Here is a 21,486-nt window from a genome sequence, read left to right on the forward strand (position 1 = left end):
ATATTTCTGCTTGCCCATAGATGCAATAAAAAGCAGCCTACTGAAAGCTTTTCATCCCTCCAAGAAAAGAATAGTCTAAAAGAAAAATGAGTACTCTAAACAATTCTAAGCAGTCAATTTGTTAAGCAACCATGCAAGTTGCTTCTGCTTGGAGCAACAGAGCAATACCAACAAGAGCTGCAAACTGCTGCGTGAGCTGCATCGGGATTAATGATTCTATATTACAATGTCTGGATGTAAGGAGAGCAAAAGAATGAAATGGAATTTAATCTGTTTTCGGCCAGCAAGGAAGCTGTTTAGGCTATCGGCTTCTGTAGGTGAACAGACAGCTTAAAGGCAGATCAATCAAGCTGCTTCCTCTCTCGCCGTACGCCGATTTAACCTCTTTGAATCTGAATGCTCAGTGATGAGCAAAGCAGAGACAAACGGTTTGAAACGCAGTTGTTGGTCAGACATGTTTGAACTGCGTTGGGCAAATTGCTTGAACTATTATTTTTGAAAAGCTTCCATGAAATAAGATCAGATAAGCAGCAGGTATCTCACAATTAACTAGCATGGTCTACCACGGAAAGTAAAACATGGTTCATAGCTAAGTCACTCTGCTGCTACTGCTATTACAAATGAATCCATACGGAGTGACTTACTCAACAACAAACATCTGACCAGCTGCTTGGGCTTACAGAGGAGCATCTCCATCAGCACTGGAACTGAAGCAGCTTCGCTTTATCCAGCACCAGCCCCGGGTGTGCTGACGTTGGTACCGAAGGTGACGGGAGCTCCCAAGGACGCTCTCTGCCCGTGGGAGGTTTAGCAGGGCTTGTCCTCGGTGCGTTCCCCTGGGAGTCTCCAGGCACTGAGCTCATTCTCCAGTGTTGTCCTCAGTTGGGAAAAAAGATAATTTTTGTTTCCTTTTCCAATTTTTTACTAAGATTTAGCATTATTTAAAACTTTTGCCTCTCATAAAAAGTGACTGAAAATAGTAGATAGGCCCAACAATTTTGGGGGAGGTGGGGAGATGAAGCAAAAAGATACCTGCCCGATGCATGAGACCAACCAATACTGAAACACTGCCACCAGATCCCAGACCGAGCCTTTCCAGACAGCCCAGCAAGTTTGAGCCGAGGGCTCCTCCCTGCGCCCCCCCCACCCCCGCCCACGAGAGCTTGCTCAGAAAAAAGTCTTTTTATATGTTCTTATTTGCTGTTTCCAGCTGGGTAATAGGATGGAGAAAGACCCATTGTTTGCACTGCTCTGACAAGGCTAGTGATATAAAGGAACACTGCTGCTTTTTAAAAAATCCCCTACAAGGGAACTGACAGGTGGGGCACTTCTATAAATTCAGGTTCACTGATTTAAGGACATAGCCTTGGAGCACAGACAGTACCGCATTCTCTTTCTTACTGTTTCCTACAAGAGATGTAATTTTTCTGGGAGACAGTCAGGCTGGACAGTCCCATATTCCGCAGGGCAAAGTTACGCAATTCAGCCTCGGAGGTTTTTTTTCAAGAACCCTTTCTTCATCTTCTCCTGCCACCGTTAGAGTCGATTTAGCTGCAGAAGAAGCTAACAGAGCTGTTCCCCGATAGCCGCAAATATTACCCTGCAACAGCCTGGGGGGAAGCAGGGAACTCTTCAGTGGTCGCAGTCCCCTGCCAGGAGCGCCCAGAGCAGGTCTCACCCCCAGGTCTCACTGGGGTGGTTACAGCTCTGGTGCAACACAGCCTTGGCCAGTTCTGGAAACCAGGATCTGCCTCTTTGCCTTCCTCCACATGGCCATCCTCGCTCCGCTCCCATCCCCATCCTGCCCGGCTCTCCCTGCCCGTTCCTGCGGGTGCACGTCTGGAGGCAGCAGCTCCCGTGTCCCCCTCGACTTCCCTAATCAGAGACGGGCCCTAACTTGGTGTCCCCCACCCAGGACCAAACACTCCTTTATCTTCCTGCACGCTCAGGAAGACAGTAAGGAACTTCATCGGTTCCCTGCAGCATCAGAGCTGCTGCGTACCCAATACATGGTGAACGGCTTACTCTTTTCTATAAAAATGAAACAACATCTTCTCTTGGAAAAACTTTCTTTCATGGTCCACGGTCCTCTAACTTTTATGACCATGATCAGGCTATGTTTATATATTGCAATGAAATGATGGCATTTAAATCATAGAAAAATCTGGCACCTCTGTCCCATGGTTTCTTTCTCTTCCTGGCGAAAGGGGGGCTTTGAGAGAAACCACCTACAGCAAATGCGTTGCTTTTAAAAACCCAGAGCATGATCCTTTACCCGCTTTGTAAATCACTCCTCAACATTAGAGTCATCTCGGCTTTAAAGTTACGCCAGTCCTGGTGTGTGATACACAAGGGTGGCTGTCTCAGGCCGTGCTTGCTGCACTTCAGAGAAAGATAAATAGTGGCTGGTGGCAGCGATTCCCCCGGACCCCCGGCTCACACAAGCAGCTCATCAGGTGGTGACAAGCGAGCGGCGACGGCAAGGTCACATTCTGGGGAAAAGTCCCTCTGAGGCACGTTGAAAATGAAGTAAAGGTAAAGTTTTCTTCAAAAGTTTCCATTTGAACTAGAAGGCAGTTGGGCTTTTTCTAAGAGGGGAAAAAAACCCCACGACGTTCAGCACGCAAACCCTTTGCAGCAGCGAGCAGCAATGTCTTGCAACGGGACCTGCGTTTGCAAGGGCGACGGCCGGCACCGAGGATGTCCCATCAGCAAAGGAGCACCCTGAGCGGGGCAGGCAAAGCTCTGCTGCGCTCGGCACGAAGCCGTGGGCATCTTCAGGCGCTGGCCCTGCTGCAGCTCTAACGGGAGAGTCCTAATAGCCATCCATTGGGTGCTGGCTGCAGGAAAAGGGTCTTAAAAGACACAGAGTATATAGAAAAGTGCAACTCTGGAGGGTGGAAAAAGAAAAAAGCTTAACACTATTTAAAAAAAAGAAAAAACAACCCACACAACAAACACTTTTCTGAAAACCGACAGCTTCGATAAGACCAACGCGGCACCCAAACCCCTTCCCATCGCCAGCGCCCGCTCCGCCGTCCTGCGACACACCACCACAAACAGAAGCGCGTGGAGAAGCCTGAATCCCACTAGTCTAGCATTAGACTCACTGGAAATGCAAACCTCGCGTCAGTAGCTATGACAGAGAAGTCATCAGCCCCTTTGCTGAACATAGTAAAAAAAAAAAAAAAAATTATTCACAAAAAGATGAAGACCCACAAATTTCTTGGGTAGTATAACACAAGATCCCCAGTCATAATTTTCAGGCAATTTTAGAAATTAAATCTTAATAATAGAAAGAAACTGCAGGAAAGTTACCTATGTAGGTCTTCTATTTCCAGCAGTTCTTCAAACTCATTTGGATGTGTTTGCTCTACAAACTCAGACTCTAACCAATTTCTTCAGATGATGGGTAAAACCCAAGGAAGTTTCCTGTCATTTTGATTTAACTAAAACCCTGCGATCTGACGAGATCATGATGTTGACATTGTAACATTGTTCAAGCATACAAAATTATGAATAATTTTTCTAATATACGGATGATTCTCTCCTTCGCCTTCTAGAGGACACGTACCCTGCCAAGGAAACACCGCTCCCATAGCTATAGCTCACGCGCATTAATACTCTGGTAAGAAAAACCCCGTTACTTGGCAGGGGCATTCCCACCCAGCTACCACCAGCCTCCAGCCAGCACTGGACACACCACCAATGCCACGAGCAGTTATAGGAAAATCACATCATGTGGAATGTGGGCATAGTTCTTGATTTACTGCCCATAAAATTAAGAGAAAAGAAACTCGTGAAGCTTTATCATGGCAGGGGGATGTTGTCCATCCACCAGAGCATGGACGCCTCCCGCCAGCATCCCTTTTTAGAGCCAGCAGAGCCAGCAACACCTAATTCACTCTCACAGAGTCACACTTACTTGCACATCTCCACCTGCTGTAACATAAGGAACTAATGCTGACGTGGACACGTCCAAGAAGTCTGTAGCACAGGAATGAGTGAACTTGCAACCTTTTTCACGTATTGTACCAATGCATTTCCTTCTGCTCTGGAGAAGACAACCAGAGGAGGAGGAGGACGTGGCAATTCCTGCAACAGATATGGTTAGGAAGGGTTTAAATAGTGGAGAAATTGTTTCTTTCTTACTCTGGTTAGAAAGAGATCTGTGAGATGAGAGACAGCAATTGCTCTTGAATCTTCCAGATTTTCAGTGTCTGTGAACTGAAGAGAGATGCCATAGCCCCTGACAGCTGAGACCCATCTGCTATTGACACAGAATAATTTCTAAGCATCAAAAAAAAGTCTTTGAAACATCTCTTAGACACTGATAGTCACATTTTTCAAGAGGTATGCAAGGAGGAGGCTTAGGAATCCCGTAATTTGCCAAAATGGGAGTTGTTCGCGTTCCTCCCGTGTCTTCATTTGAAAACCTTTCCTTTTATTTCCACCAGCGTAGAAAGACACAGGTATGAAAAACACCTGAGCGAACTGAGAAGAGAAAGCCAGCCAAGCAAAGCGCCGGGGCGGAGCGGCAGGTCGCAGCTGCTTGCGTGGGCAGCGGCAAGCGGGGCCGCTGCAAGCCGGGGAGGCAGCGGCAGAGCTGCGGCACGCAACGAAATGGCATGCGGGCTCCTTCTTCCAGCACTTTATTAGCCTGCTGAAGGCAGGGAGGGATTAAAAAAAACCCAAACAAAAAACCAAGCAGTTTCTGTTACTCCTTGTGCTGTTTTTTCCCCTTCAGGGCTGTCACTTCGGGGGTTTTTTTACTTATTTATAAGGCGGGCTGCCCCAATGAGAGATGTCTTGGCAATTTTATGGAGTGGGCAGAAGAAATGGATCGAAAGGAGGTTTCTCAGCACCCGAGACTGCAAATATTTATAGGTAGGTGTGTTGTGACACATGAGCAATTCCACTGAAAGCAAATGAGCTTTTTAAAAATGACTGAAGTTACAGGTGTACGCGAGGGGAATCAGATAGCCAGAGGTCATACCAGCTTAAACCTGGAAGAGGCAAATACCATCAGAGTATGCAGAATTTGCGTTTCATATACAAACCCGATACAAGAGGTAATAGATTTACAAGAAATAACATACTTGGAAGTCGGCCACCGCTGGGTTTGCTGAAGACTGAGCGCTGGGCACGGCAGCGGGTGCAGCAGCGCAGCCCCGCGTAACCCGGGGCTCACCCGGGCTCCCGACAGCAAAACCACCCAGACGACTAATTAAATAACACTGTAGCACAGCAAAATCATCTCGCTTAGCCTGACTCATTATTAGGCAATTCTTCACAAGATAATTGTAAGAGAAACGGTGAGGCTCAGATAACACTTCTACTATCTTGATACTGCTGTTGTAACACCTATAACATTTATTCAGCTACTTGCAGAGCCCAGCACCAGCCATCCCCACCGTGCTGAACCCAACCTGTTATTTCAAGCGACTTAAAATGGTTTTCATCTGACAACTTTTGAAGCCAATTTGAAATTAGTTGGGCCTCTCAATCCAGCTCCTATGGGGCATCGTCCGCAAAAACTAATAACAGCAGCAGCAGCAATAATAACGATAGGAAACCAAACGTCCCCACAAGAAGCGTAACTGCTTCACCAATAATTCAACTTCTTCTATGAGCAACTTGTATCTAATCCTCAGAGTAAATTATCCAGGGCACTGACAATAGACTCGTAATGAAATTGCTTCGCCACTGGCCCTGTTGGTTTCTTCAAAGTTTCTTTTCTTACAGGAAATTAGTGGATTAATTAACACTTACTGAAATACTTCGTTTCCTGGGCAGAAGACTGCTTTGCCAAGCCTGACGGAAGATCTGCAACTTGGAGAGTCACCACATGGGAGGATTAAAGCGAGGGCTCACTACGATGCGGTACCAAGTCCCCCAGCTTTCCTTTTCCCTTCCCTCTTGCTTTCTCCTTAAAGGAAATTATCCCTGCCAAGCCTTCCCTTGCCTAATGTTTAACAAAAGGCGAGCTGATCAATGATCGCTCGGAGCTGCTGGTCTTCTCCCAGGAGCCAGAAGAATGAAGCTAACCTGCCATTCTTTTTTTATTTTTTAAAGCTCTTGGACACATGATGCCTATTGCAGGGAAAATCTTTTATCCCCCAGCGTCCTCTGCTAAAGAGCTCTTACAGAAAAGGAATCCATGAGTTCATTACTTCTACCTGCTCAACAAACTTCTGACATAATTGTATTAGTGCCTCGTTGCAGGGCTTGAAAAGTGAAATCTGAAAAGCGGCTTTTTGCCATCAGTTTATTTATTTGCTGAAGCCCCGTTTATGCGCTAGAATACAAACCGTATTATTTGCGGTTCATGTAATTTGTTTAATACATTACATTCAAGAGGCCACCTGCGCTAATGCATCGAAGGAGTAAGTGGCTTACTCTCACTCTATTTAAAGAAAGGAGAAAACTGTTTTCTGAGCCAAATCCCTCCAATCAACGCACTTGCCTTCACCGAATTCAAGTCAGCGAGGGGTAGGGTAAGGGAAACATGGGAGAGCAGCAGGAGACACCAGTGGTGTTCACCTGGCTGGCAGCAGCCAAGTTTGTTCTTTTATGTCCTAATCATCCCTCTCCTTCACGGGAGCCCGATAACGCTGGAGGGATGCGCGGCTCTCCGGAGGAGTCGGTGCATTAGCAGCCTCTCCAGCGCCCACAGGTTTGTATTTCTGCCGCGTCAGTGTGTTTCGCTATTGCCACGGAACTCCCGCCTAGCAAAGAAAATGCATTTCCATTCTCTTTGAAAGCTATTTGACTTGGTGGGTGTCCACGTAGCACTGCAAGATGAATGCATGCTATGTCCATTATAAATTGCTTTCATCTTCCATTCAGCTATAGTTGTTGGATGTCAAGGTATTAATTACAACCCACAGTGCCTGTTCATCACATTACACTGAAGTATTCAATAAATACCAATTAACGTATTGGAGTCTTTCCATGAATGTATCTTGCCTGACTTGGAGTGAATGGGTTCATAAAAATACATCTTAAAACAAAATAAGGAGGATAATAGCGATTCTGTAACAAATCTAGACTCGTATACATCTCATATTTTAGTAGATGATCGGTTAGCAAATTGCATTAAAAGCAAAACAACTCTATTAGCCCTGCCAGAAGACGCGTGACACCTCACAGCAGACTCCAAACCAGTCTATCTAGGAGAAACGTGTACTTTTTCATGGTTTATATTTCACTGAATATAGACTAACGGTGAAAATAAACCAGTAATAATTAGTGCTGAAATAAGTGGAGATGTGCTCTCTGAAACAGTCAGAACACACGCCCATTTTATAACTTCTTAAAAGCCCATAAATTATCAAGTGGGCTTGTCTCAGGGGCTGGAGATAATTTCGGTGGCTACCACGGTGTTACATGAATTCAAGACAGACAGTACAGACTTCTATGCTGTTTACTGCAGGAGAACCTGGCACAGAGCTCTTTTTGTTGCTACATTAAACTGCAGTCCCCTGAAGAGAAAAGATTGAAGCCAACAGCCTCTGATATCAGTAATGACCAAATGCAACCAGATGGTATCACTACTTCTGAAATAACTTTGCCTTCAGGTCCTACAGGAATATAAACCCTATCTAGTGATGCTTGCATATCAGCTACAGATGTCCGGACTGCCATGCTCTCGTTTGTTTTTTTAGGGCAGAAAAAGGAATTTTGGTCCCATCTGCTTTGGTGCGCTTATGAATCTGGGTTGCCCTACTGCAGGAAGCTGTGCAGGATGGGAAGGTCCACGTCTCCCACCCAAGGCAAGGTGTCCTCAACAGGCAACCATTGTCTTTTGCTGCAGGACTAGCATATTAAAGAAAAAGACATCAGCATTCCTAAGAATAGGAAAGAAATGAGATACGTAAGGAACAAGAGTTGTTATTTCCGATGCAGCAGGACCTCCCAGCGTAAGCTGGGAGGGGATGGAGAAGTTGGCAGGCGTCAGCCTGGCAATGCTGATTCCCGTCCTGCCAATCAGGCCCTGCTGGATGGTTCATTTTTAACTTCATTGCTGTAAGCTGCAGGAAATTACAACCTTACATGTGGACTTATACCCACAAATGAGTAATCATCCTCTAGAGGAACTCTCTCCCGGGCACGTAAAACACCAGGTTTTTGGGAAGATGCTGAGCAGCGGGTGACACAGCATGCCATTCTCCAGTGTCATCGAAAAAGCATTAGCAAATATGTTTTCTCCAGCCCCCAATTTTATTCAGGGCATTCAAGAGCTGTGCTAATGGAGATAGATTAGATACCCAGAACAACATTAAGCCTGGCCAGGCAGTAGTACTGCTGTGTTTCCTCTCATCAGATTGCTAAGGGCTCCGTACACAGCTCCTGAATTTTCAGGGCAGAATTTTTTTTTTTTTTTTTATCCCCCCTCCAACCAGCAATGGGTTCCTTCGATCAATAGCCTTTCATAGGTGAGCAGAATGTAAAAGGGAGACATTTGTGCAGCAAAATTTTTAGTATTCTAACTGCAAGAGCTATCAATTAATAGTTGTGAGACTGTATATTAAAAATAGACATATAGCACCTTTGCTGTAAAAACAAACAGTGCAGTGGCACTGCCTGAACTTGGCGGATACAGTGTCATGACTGGCAATGGCTCTTGGGTTTTCAGAGACCAGGGTCAAACTAATCTGGCTTTTTTTTTTTGCTTCCATGTGTAAACAGCAGGACGGCAAACCAGGCTGCAGGTACAACTCCACTTCGTGGTAGCACTGAACACTGGGGAATACTGTTATTTTCTCCACAATTAAAACAAAGCATGAATGACATGGAGAATCAGGTCACAGAGCCAGACAGGAGAACAAAACCAAAGTTGGTCTTTCAGGAAAAACTTCAGTAACAGTCTCTACCTGAAAGCAATTTTGGCAGCAGCTCCATCAGACCCGAGACTTGCAATGAAACTACATGAAATCAGGCTGGGGGAAAGCCCTGTGAAACACAGTTCATGTCAAAATACAGCCTGAAAGCATATTTTGAATGTTACCCCGGTCTTTCAAGCTCTCGATTCTCCCATTTAATTTCATATTTAAAAGGTGCGTATACCTTATGAAATCACAAAATGATATTTTTATGCTCTCTTTTCACCCTGCTCCTTTTTTGGTGCTTTGCTTTGAAGTTACTGTCATTCCCACTCCCCTTCCTGTCCCCCCCCTGCGCTCCATCCCCACCTTCAGCAGTTTTTGGGGCTGTGATGCACAGTGCTGCAAACCCATGCCGGGTTTCAGCTGGCCACGGCGCGGGACGCTGCTCCAAATGCCCTTCAGCATCCAGGGGGGTACCCAGGACCTTTTCTAACACTTGATTCAGGTTTGTACGATGACCAGAATGACAAATAAAAAGAAATAAGCCACATATGCTTAGCACATTTCTTTTTGGTAAATCACAGTCTCCAATTACTTCTCTAAGCAGCAAGTTTCTAATAATACTGCTGGGATGTCAGCGCAAGGACCATGGTGAAAGATACAGGATCTAAGTGAGGCTTAAAGCATGAGTTCCATGGGACCTGTACTTTCTGGTTTGCAGAAAGAGAAACAAAAATTCTGCAGATGCATTTTCTATACTGCAGAGGGAAAATACGATGGCAGAAGCGGTGCTTTGGAGGCACGGCAGGCCTGAGCTCCGAGTTATTTATTTCCATTGATGGCTCTTGATGTTCTTTCTGAAGTTTTGATCATCAAGAAACTTCAGAATGAGCTTTTTATGATGGTGCTAAAGACAGACATTGGCAACAGCTGAGTTTCACCTCAAATCCTGATGCCACTGAAACATCGCTGAAGCTTTTCTACTTTTCTCTATAGGCTAGCACCTTTTTTTAGTCCTTTTGGAAGTATTAAAGCAGAACCAACCTTTGAGTTCAGCTTATTCAATTTCCTACTGCTATTTTTTTTCACTTTCTATCTGGACATCCTGGATTTGTCAAGGAGATTTTCTCCTGTGAAGATGATGAAATAAAAACATCTCAGCTGTGGCTCTACATAAATAGTATCATTGCACTGGGGATATGTACTGTACTTGGTAATTTTCTGATGGCTGCTTTGCCATTTTGATTAAAAAATTAGCACTGCAGCTCTGTGGTGCTATACAATATCAATAAAGTACGTGCTAAATGAACTAAGAACTGGCTGACAGACAGATCTCAAAAAGCATTTCTCAGAGGGGACCACTCAAACAGGGCCGTTTCTAGCGGTGCCAACGAAGAGTCATCCAGAGCCCAAATCTGTTCAACATCTCCATCGAGATCTGGAACGAACACAGAAATCCCAGCTGACACCACGGACACCAGAGAGTGACAGAGCGGAAGGCAGGACTGATGTACTGAGCTTGTTGGGTTGGCTGGCAACCCGCGCCCACGCACAATAAAATATTTTAATATAACCACATATAGTTATATATAACACATTGACCACATGTCCAGCAATGAGGAATGCAGGACAGAACCATAAAATGAAAACCAGATGAGGTAACTAATCCTGCCCCTGATTTTAGCAGGGAAAAGGGTCAGTAAGTGACAAAACACAGAACAGTGGCCAAAGAGCAGTGCGATCCCTGCCCGGATGGCGGGGAAGGGCGATGCAGGCAATGTGGGAGGTTCTACCCTCTGCACCGACGCTGCTGGTACTGAACCTAAAACGCACCACGAGCTACCCGAGGCAAATACAGCATGAGTCAGGAGCGGTAGCTGCAGTAGAGGCATCTGAGACAGATGTTAGACAGACTTTTTCTGATACATTAAGGAACATTTTTGGCTTTGAAAGCTACGAATCTGCTAAACTGGCCAAAGAAAAGATGAAGAGCACGTAGGTGGAGAAGCGATTCAAAGCATCCATGAGATGCCTGAAAGGGCAAAGAGAGAGCACATCCACAGCAGCTTCCCTTAGATGAAGGCAGATTTCAAAAGAAAAACACAGCTCTAGCAATTACCCACTTGGAAAAACAGGTAGAGAAAACAAGAAATAAGAGGAAAACAGCAGCTAAGATGTTCCAGTCTGTACGTAATAAAACAAGACCTAGGAAAGCCTGCCCAGGATGCTACCATATCACACCTCTTGACTTCATGTAAAATCTTATGCATTTTTACTATGATATTCACCATTTTTAGTGAAAAGACATTTTTGCTTCATGACTATCCTGCATTTGCTTCACAAATTCCCCAGAAAGCCAGACTTTAACTGAAAAAAAGAAAAGTAAATGCAACGCAGGAAGTTTGGATCCGATTTTCAGAAATGGCATCTGCTTTTGCAAGACCAGAACAAAGCCATAGGAAAGCCTGCAATTCCACACTCCCAGCTCACTGAAAAAGCAAATTATACTTTTTAGATCTCTATGTGATCTGAAGGTGCACATGTATGTCTAGGACTGTCAGCCATTTTATGGTCTCACCAAAATTTGTATTTGCCGTTCACTGACGTAATTTTGCAAGCAACCGAAAATACTACTATTTGTGTCTGTGAAATTGCTTCAGTGAACATTGCTGGCATGGAACAAATAATTTTTTGAGAAACGGTATTTGCCTGGTTTTATGCACCACTGAGTCACTCATAAGGACTTATAAATATTTAAATATTCTACTCCTGCAAGACTGTGTGTAGACATTCGATACGGTTTGTACTACATTACCTCTGAAGCACTACTCCACATTGCAAATTCTTGCATTTAAAACCAAGATTAACAAATCAATGCACCTTGAAAAGCATTTTCAAATCACCGATATGTTGCATTCTATTGAGTTTTCTTTGCAATTTGTAGACAATTGATTTCCAATAACAACTTGTAATTAGTTCATTTTCTCTTATTCAGTCATTACATATTAAGCCCATTGACATTTTGCAGACAGTATCTTTTGAAATGAGAGGTATTTGAAAAACTACCGGAGTTTGGCAAGTCACGCTCGAGTGCACTGGTTCCAGCGTGCAACTGATACGTCTGCGCAGAAAGAAACAGCAAAACCAGTGTCAGGTACTCTGTCTTTTCCTGCAAAAATCTGGACAGCAGTTCTTGACCAAAAAGCATGAAATCAGTAATTTTAACCGTGTCTACATTTACCATCAATTCTGCCAGAATTTTATTCCAGGAGACTGTGTTAATTCAAATCATAATGCCAGAACATACAAACTAAGTACAAAACTGAACAGCAAACCTGGTTAGATGAATTGATCTCTGATCTCAACATGGAAACAATTCCCTTTTTTGGCCTAAGGCAAAACCACATCCCTCTTTCCACCATTAAGGATGCATCCACATGCAACGTATTTTTTCCTGATCTGAGCATTCTTAGTTTTTTCTCTGGAACCATATTTTAGCATTTGAAGTATTTTTGCTTAGAACAAATTTGTCTTTCTTGCTACAAATTAATTCTTCCCCCCCCCCCCGCCCCGAGAAAATGCCTTTTACTTTGTTCAAAATGCAGCAAAACAACTGAGAAGACACACCAAAACCTGACTCTGGCAGTTGTTTTGTGGAACTGCAAACAATGCAGGGCACGTTGCTGGAGCCCAGTGATAGATTTGAGACTTGAAGCTCAGAACTGAAGATTTTCCACAATAAGAAGAGCTTTAAAAGAGAGCAAAAAAGAAATCACCTTCCTTGAGAATGTGTTTCTTTGATAGCAAAGGAGGGGGAGGAAAAAAAAAGGAAAATCAAAGCATTTCCACATTCAGAAATTACCTGTCCATTAACATGGAGTAAGGATGAACTCACTTAGATATCCCCAGATGAGGCATCCTACCAGTCAAAAATTACATTTCCAGGTGCAACAGGATCATTCCTAGTGCTCAAGCCACAAATCTTACACCCCATTTATGAGCAAGGCAAAGAGTTAGGTGCTTCTGAAGATGATCTAAAAAGTTGGAACTCATTGAGCAGGGAGATCCCAAGAGCTGATCAAAGGCACCCCTGACCTCAAGCATGTGCCTGGAGCTCAGCCCTGCACCAGAGCACGGGCATCAGCCCATGCACGGGGAGCCCCTGCGCACCGCTTTCTGTATCTCCGCTTTGCTAAGCTGCTGCATCCACCTACGACGCCAAACTGCTGGCTCGGTCCTAATAAAGCCTAAAAACCCAGAGCAGGATCACAGCTCGGCTGCGGAAACACTGGTTACTAAATGTTGTTGTGGTGACTTGAATGCTTGTTGGTTTTTCCCGTCATCTCTGCTCAGCCAGTCTGCACCTGCTACAGAAATCAGCTAAAGAGTGTTAAATTTCCGCTTTTTGCTTGATTTTTAACTTTTAGTTTTGTTTTTGCTGTAAGACTGCACTATTAAATTCATCATTCCACAAAATGCCCAATCAGTTGCCTTTATCCTCAGTAACACGGCTGCACATCATTCTTCAAGGCAAGCAGGAACTGGTTGCTTTGGCCAACCGAAGGAAACCTCATTTCTTTCCCGAGTAGTTCACATCACCTCTAACACCGCCTCAAACCAAAAGGAGAGGCGGGCGCTCCTCTGCTTGCTAAGACGTGTTTGAAGTTGAGATATCACACAGCTCACAGGAGAAGCAAATCAATGTTGGTAAGCTAATGAATTATTTCCAAGTTTGTACCAATATCTGCAGCAACATGAAAGAAAAATCACATACCAGGGAGATTACAGCTGAAGAGGCAGAGCATGGTGCACAAATTGTCAATATTTTAGGACTATGATTTGATCCTGTGGATAACTGTTGCTACGACATTGCTTAAGAGAACACCTCAAGCAAAACATTTTATCTCACAATATAGTTGTCCAATGTAATTAACTGGGCTTGACCAATCTATCTGGAAGGTAGCAGTAACAAATACCCAACCCTACGTGCCATGCCATCGAGGAGAGCAGCTTCGTAAAGATGTGAGTAAACACTTAATCTGAGCATGGAATTTACAGATGCAGTTTCTGCTGGAACAGCTGGCTTGCCAGGCGTACGTGGGGTACATATATTATGGACGTATTTTTCCAAATACAAGTATTCATTTCCCTCGCACAGAATGTATTCATCACCTTCCTTAAGATGAGATGTCTAACAAGAACAGTCACACTTCTGAAAGCTTCCTTCCTCACTCAACAACTCCCTCTCCCACTTGACCCAAGAGCCCCTTTTCAGGTTTTGTTCCCTCTTCCTCAAGGTAGAGCTCGGCTTTTCCCCGGCAAGCATCAATCTCCATGCTTATGGGACAATTACAAAGCCCTGCCCTAAAGCAGTTTCCAGCGAATCAGAAATATGCACACCTCAAAAATAAATCCATTTTATACTCTGCACTTCTAACGAGCCTCCAGAGGATGCCTGGAGGGGCCAGGGACGGACGGCTCGCTCCTCTACGCTGCGCGGTTGCATTGCCTGGCAGGGAATACAGCTACCGGAGACTTCAGATCACTGCAGTAAATCCGGAGCCACTCCAATGCTGCTTCTCTGCAGTGATTTATCCAACACCCATGCCCAGCCCAAGCTCCCGATTCATTTTTTTGCCTAGTTTATTCAAATTCACCCTTCTCTGTGGTTTTCCAGTCCCCAGCGGCAGTGCCGGGAAGCCCCAGGACACGGATCCACGCCGTGAGCTGGTACCATCCGCCCTCCCTGGCTGGTATCCAGCGCTTCCCTGACCTCCCGCTGCAAGCATGTATATCCCATTTTCATATTTCTCCATTGTGCTCTTTTGATAAATATTAGGGACAGGTGAAAAAAGGAAAATATGAACTAAAACAGAAACAGGGAAGAAAGCAAACTCCTTTTAAAGAATATGAACAGCATTGTAAGAGGAAGTTTAAGAGAAGAGCACATTGATCCTGCAGCCTCTTCGGCATTCATTCCTGCATGAAATATGCTCCTCCTAAACAGTATTTGTGTTCTTTAGACAACAACGTATCCATAGATGAGAACGTATCTCTCATCTTAGAGAAACGGCAACTTTCTGTCTACATGTAACATATATGCATAAATGCTTGGCAAATAACGACTGGACTGAAAAATAACAATTCAGTGTTGTTCTTTCAAACTGCCTTTGTGGGTTTTTTTGGTCGGGATATGTCACCATGGCTCTCAAAACATCACCGCAGAGCCACTAGAAACCGTGTGATACAGCAAGAGCTGCGCTGGGAAGCGTAGGGCGACCTTGGTGAGCCATGACGGCGTCGAGACGGGGAAATTATCTTGGGGTGTAATTTCTAACCTGGTCTTTTATGCAACCTCAGCTGCTTTCTAAACCCAGTGTGACCTACTGGAAAGAGCTGCTGTGGGTAGCAAAGGTGCTTGCAAAAGGCCTTTTCTGCGCTTTCAAAACGTAATGAAATGCAAAGAAGTGGATGTTGATTAGGAGAGCGCTCTAACTGGCAATGAGCTAGAATTTCAGAGGATTTTATCGTAGGGCTAATAACTGCTTATTAGCTAAACAATGTTGACAAGATAAAGCCATTTTGATGGAATGCATGTTTTCCCTCTCTTCAACATATTTGTATTACAAATTGACCTGTCCACATTGATGATAATATAGATCTAGAAGATTACGCTGATTTTTTTTTTTTTTTTTCCTTCAGCTAGGCATCTGCCAACCTGCTACTTTCCCATGAGGAAAGGCAACAGGAATGCCAAAAGTGACATGCCTAATTCTAATGACCTCCAGTCAGACACGGTTCCAGAAGTTATATCCAAAAATCACTCGTCTGAGCATATTCAAAGTATGACTCAGCTGGGTGACGTGCTTGCCAATTCACCAGGCTATCTTCATGCTCATTAGATGCATGCTCCACTTTAGCTCTTACAACAACTAAGCCTTTCATTTATTACTCATTTATTGAATCTTTGTGACAATATAAAGAAAAGACAACAGACAAATATACTTGCTAGCACTCTATTTTTGGAATGTGAAAATATTGAGATCATCATATTAATTTTTTTTTTTTTAACTATGGTTCTGAGCCTGCTTATCTAATAAGATTTATTAATGAGAAATTAGAAGGTACCTACAAGTTTTTCTTGCCAGAGCTGCCAGGAGAGCATTTCATCCATCTCATACGTTACTTATTATGATTAAGGCAATTTGAAAAGTAATACTTTAATCCTGTGTTAATAGAGATGTCTAATTATTGCCATACACATAAGCAAAGTCCTAAAAGGTGTATTCTTGGGATTCAGGAACAAAAGAGCTTTCAGAAAATCAGAAGAAAGATGACGCATTAGATAGGGTTAGTAGGAGGGGCACTATTTCTGTCCATAATCCAAAACTGTGCATTAGATGTGTATGCAAATGATTAACGTGATTAGAAATCATTACTCAAACCAGCACCTATAAGTTGTAGCGCTTGTAATGGTGAAACCACATTTCAAAAAAGAGATTGGATTCTTCTCATCCATGCACTTTTCAGTCATTTACAACTGATCAACATGGATGGGGATCAAAAATGCCCTTTGAATCTCTGCGGGTCTTGAAGAGAGATGATGGGTCAAGAGAAAGCAAGACACACACACGGAGTGGAAGAAAGAGACCATTCTGTGGCTCTGTAAGTTACAGAAAGGCCATGAGACTCTTTGAAATGAAATGCAACTTCTAAAGCAGCACAAGAATAACAAATTGGAAAGCTCTTCACATTATCAAGGTCATCTTCAAACCTTTCCAACACTGCGACACTACACCACAGCACGGTGCACCGAAACAGATGTAACAGAGTTTTTGGGAGGATAAATTAGATTGAGACTTTCTGATGTCACTGAATTCTGGTAATTATGTTCCCCGGCTTGCTGAGCAGCCATCCCCGCAGTCTGCTGCCAGCATGCAAAAATGAGTGTCTTGGGTGAGTTTCAAGCAACAAAAGGATCACCCTAATGGGCCACAAATATGAAAAATGTGAAGGATGTTGTACCTTTAAACTACTGTTGCAAGCCAAATTCTGGGCCATTATGAAGCACAAATTTTACAAACACTTAAAGGACTGAGAACCGAAGCGTGCGATTAAGACAAGTGTTAGAAGTATTTTTGAGATATTTTTCCTACATTGTGTAATAAAGGAAAAAGATATACTTTCCCCAAGCGCTGAAGTTCGCTTACAGAGTCCCCAAAATTTCTAAAGTCGCAAGCAATAAACTTTGTGTTTAAATTAAAAACTGATGAGCCATTAACCGCTCTTAACAAAAGTGGAGATTCTGGGAAAATTGAGAATGGAGAACAAGTCTGATTTTCAGCTTCAGATGGAGAACAACTCTCTTCATATACCAAATCCTTTTGACCGACACTCATTGTTACGCCTTGGGTTTTGTTACAGTATTTTTGCAGTTTATTGATTACTACCTCTGTTCATTGGCTAATATTTTGTACTTGTCTTACTTTCATTGCCTACTTAAAATTCACTGAACCAAAAACTCATACAAATGACTCTTGGAATTTAGCTTTGAGTTGCTGTGACTTTGAGAACCCATTGATCCAAATATGCTCCCAAATAACTGCGTGTCAAGCCTTTATAGCTGGGTTAATTCACTTTATGGCCTTCTTAATGTATGAGGTTTTATGTTTTACTGTATATCCGCTGGTTTGAGTGTGCTCTGTTGAATTAAATGCATATGTGGTTCAAACAGGTCCAAGGTGACAACCGGGGCTAATTTTAAAGCACTTTAAACATTATTATGCAAAGTTGGTTTGTGGTTTTTTTTTTTTTTTTTAATGAAAAGCCAGAAGGCAAGAAAACAGAAACCACTCTCTTTAGAAAACAGAGTATTTGGCAAAAATAGAGGTTGTGCATTAGCATCGTGGCTCACCAAAGAGCATCAAGGAAGAATGCGCTGTTGCAGGGAACATGGTGACTCTCACACACACCAAGTTTTTCCCACCGAGCAGGCACTGGAGCAGGGTGCCCTGGTTTAGAAAGTGAAATCAAGAGATATTGAAATGACTTTGTCTTTAAAATCCCACATGCAAAGATTTGAGAATCCAGCTTGAGAGGTAACCAGCCTGTTATCAGCCTTTGCCTGCACTCAACAGTTCAACGGCTGAATCCTGGTTTTGTTTAAAGAGCATTAACAACGTCTTTGATGAACCACATACAAATATTCTGTAGCTCACTGTCCTGATTGTTGCAAAACCCCCTCATTTTCTGTCTGTCTGTCTCAGTATGCCAAAGGGACAGGCTTCAATAAAACTTTTTATCATCCAGGTGAAGGAGACAATGTGGGCCTTTTCCAGGGAAGGACTTCAGTGAATGCTTAACTTAAAGCCTGAACATAAAGTTATGAAGATAAATGGGGTAACACAAGTACTTTTTTTTTTTTATGCTGTTTAAGCAGCTCAGTGATCTAGGGATCCTTGCAAACAGTGCTGAGATATGTATCGAGACTGCACACCATAATTCACTAACATGGAAACAAAATGCAGAAAACATCATTTCCAGGCAGAATATTCAGTGAAACACCTTCCCCACAGCAAACCAACTGACATTACTACAAGACATTTGGACAGGTCTCAACCCTGTTTTCTCAGGGTTACTCAGAAACCTCATACTCAGGTCTACAGACCTGGACAGTTCACCAACAGCTCTCCATTGCCACGAACAAGATGCCATCAACAAGAAGCACAACAAAATACACAAGAAAACAATAAGCCCCCCACACTTTTACCAACTTCCTAGTTCATGCTTACCCTTTGGAGCACAGTTAGAAAAAAGCCTTCCGTAGTATTTTCATGGCATTAAATACAAAAAGGGATTATCTTTGCTGACCACGTCTGGGAAGACAACATTGCCACCGCAGCTATTCACATGCTTTCAACAGGACAGACAAAAGCATCGGGACTCACGGAAGGCTGTATAGAGCTCCGGCAGGGTTAAGCGGCCGTCATTGTTGTAATCATCAAACCCGAGAAGGTCTTCTAGTGTACAATCCGATAAATCATCTTCCAGGTCCTCCTTCTTCATTACCTGCAGCAAAGAGAACAGGTAGTCTTAGCTATAATGCAAAGCTGCAGACTGTCATCCTGGCTCACCCAGCCGATTTTCCATTAAATGACCTTTGGGGAGATATATATATAGACATATCGTATCCATTGTTACGTATTTGCTTTATATCAAGATACAACTGATATTCGCATTCCTTCAGCAATTCATGGGCCACGGACTGATGAGGGGGAGGACCCTCTTCCTTCAGCAGCAGCACAGAAACACATTTTCACTTTGCAAAGGTATTGAAAAATACATATTCAACAGGGAAAAAGGGAAGTCCGTTTTTCCTCTCTCCACTGTAGGTAAGGACAAAATTGTATTCCTTGCTTTTAGGACTAGAATGGGCAAGAGCGGATGGTGTAATTCAACACTAATGTGTTTTTCCAGCCCCTGACAGTTTGTTTCTTATGTATTCTAAACATTTCACACATTCTACATTAGAAATGAAGAGGGCTTTAGAAGCCATACATCCAAGTTAGCAAATAGCCAAAATCAGATCTAAGCATAATGAAAATGTTAGGTTCCCTGAATTTATGGTAGAACATGAAGAAAACTGCTGAAATGTTGCATCCTCTGGGCAGGAAGGCTTTCTGCTGTAGTCCAGGGACTCTTATATTTACTATTCCAGTCTTGGCCCATTATATTGAAGCAATTCAAAGTAATAATGCTAAAAAAATGACCCTTCACCTAGCAAGTAAAAATGTTCAATAAAAGTGAGATCAACCGTAACTTCCAAGATCAATCTTCTAAAGATGGAAATTTCCCTTTGTCTACCTTTGTATTGAAAATTGATTAACTTTTCATAAGACTGACAAGTTTTTACTAGTCCTTTTGATTTAACGTCAGGAAAAAAAAAAGTCCAACACAAAACACTTCAGCTGCAACAAATTCAGTAGATTTATGAATCCGACTTTGAAATTCATTAACATTTTAAATGGAAATAACATTCCAATTACCACCGTTGTTAACAGCCCTGCATACCCACGGCTGCAAAACTACACGGGCATTTTCGCACCGCTGGGTCTGGAGGGAAGCTATTTGATAGGGTCTGCCAGCAGCCAGGAGGCAAAGCAGCTCGAAATAGAGGGGGACGGACCATCTGCTGCCATCTTTCTGCTCAAAGCAATTCTGTTGTGGAGAACAAACAAGTGGGCAAAGATTCTGGGCACCTCCCAGCGCCAGGCGCTGCCCCGACGCAGGACTGTCCTCTCTGGAAGGGCTCTGCTTCCAGTTTCTCCTCTGGGGCGAGCGCCTCTGCAATGAGCCTCTGACAGATCCCCCTCCAGGTCTCAAAAATGCCTTTTTTCTGCAGCAGTGCACATTACCTGCCTCGCATTTTTCCTTGCAGACAAGGTTATAGTGCTCGAGAGACTATTTTTCTTTTAAATAAAACAAAGAAAATGCACAGCAGCAGCTCATCCAGCAGCCAGAGAGAACGAGATCCCACTGCACCACGTTCATTTCAGCTGCCTCTACCCATGGGCAATGAAATTCCCATCTTTGGGGGAATTTTAAGGTTGCAGAGAGCTTCAAATTAAAGAGCCAATGCAAATCAATCACAAAGCTACCTAACAAGGCAAGACAATTTCTCTTAAGACTATATACACAGAAAACTAAAAATTGCTCATGACCTAAAAAAAAATCCTTTGAAAACTGGATGAATAAACTGGTCATGTAAGAGCATGTGAAAATCATCTTGTTGCTAGAGCTAACAAGAAAGATAAAGAATTGAAGTGCTAAATGTAAACTGAATACTGCCGCTGCGAGAGCCCCAGAGCTCCCTGCAGACGTGTCCTCAGCCCTGTCAGGACTTCAGCCACGCTCCCACCAAGGGGCCCAAGATCAGTGCCACTCAGCTCAGAATTAAAAGTATTCATGGCTTATCTATATACTGCATTAACTGGCATTATTTTGTCTTTTGAGGGGTGATCATGCTGTCAGCTCAGCAATGCTGGTGGCAAGCCTTTGTGGAGGATGTCTGGGTGAAAGGGCTGAGCTCATTCTGGTCCATCAAATTGAAGCGGGCTCCAGATGTGCAAGCATGCTTACCGAATTTGGTAACACTGAGAAGAGAAGAATTAAAATAACAGTAGCCCGAGGTCTACACTTGCTTTTGTGAGAGAGAGCTGGGCTCCAAGCACATCTGCAAATGAAGCCCATTGTAACTTTGCGGCAGACCTCAAAGCGCTGAATCCTGCTCCTTTAAAATGCAGGTCATTGTTTCTTCCTAATGGTAATGGCTTGCAGGCTGTGAAACCTTTATTTCCATGTGAACTGAGTTTTAACATCCTGACGGAATAAGCTTCATGTAAAAAGGGGAAAAAACTGGAGAGTAGAACAGACACTTAGATGTCACTATGCAAAAGCTGGCTTTGAATTCAGATAAAAGTGTTTTCTTATACCTACCATGTCTTTATAAAAAAATCATTGCATCTAGATGAGGTATTGTATATATTCATAGCTCTGAGATCTAAGGGAATTTACGCTGACACTTTGCATTGTGCAGAAAGGATCATGCATCATGTCAACAGCCTGAGGATTAAAATTCAGTGCAAACTGTCCTACACGG

General features: G+C 43.3%; 1 protein-coding gene across 2 annotated transcripts in view; it reads right to left on the reverse strand.

The window, feature by feature from the left end:
• The window catches only part of FSTL4 (follistatin like 4), a 239,901-nt gene that overhangs the window by 88,555 nt on the left and 129,860 nt on the right, over positions 1 to 21,486 (reverse strand). For both annotated transcript variants that reach the window (XM_075715510.1, XM_075715509.1), the window contains one exon: positions 18,776 to 18,896. In XM_075715510.1, coding sequence (XP_075571625.1) covers positions 18,776 to 18,896 — 121 coding nt within the window. The remainder of the gene's footprint in view (positions 1 to 18,775; positions 18,897 to 21,486) is intronic.

Source organism: Pelecanus crispus, chromosome 8 (assembly GCF_030463565.1).
Source record: "Pelecanus crispus isolate bPelCri1 chromosome 8, bPelCri1.pri, whole genome shotgun sequence".
In the NCBI taxonomy this organism is placed as follows: domain Eukaryota; kingdom Metazoa; phylum Chordata; class Aves; order Pelecaniformes; family Pelecanidae; genus Pelecanus; species Pelecanus crispus.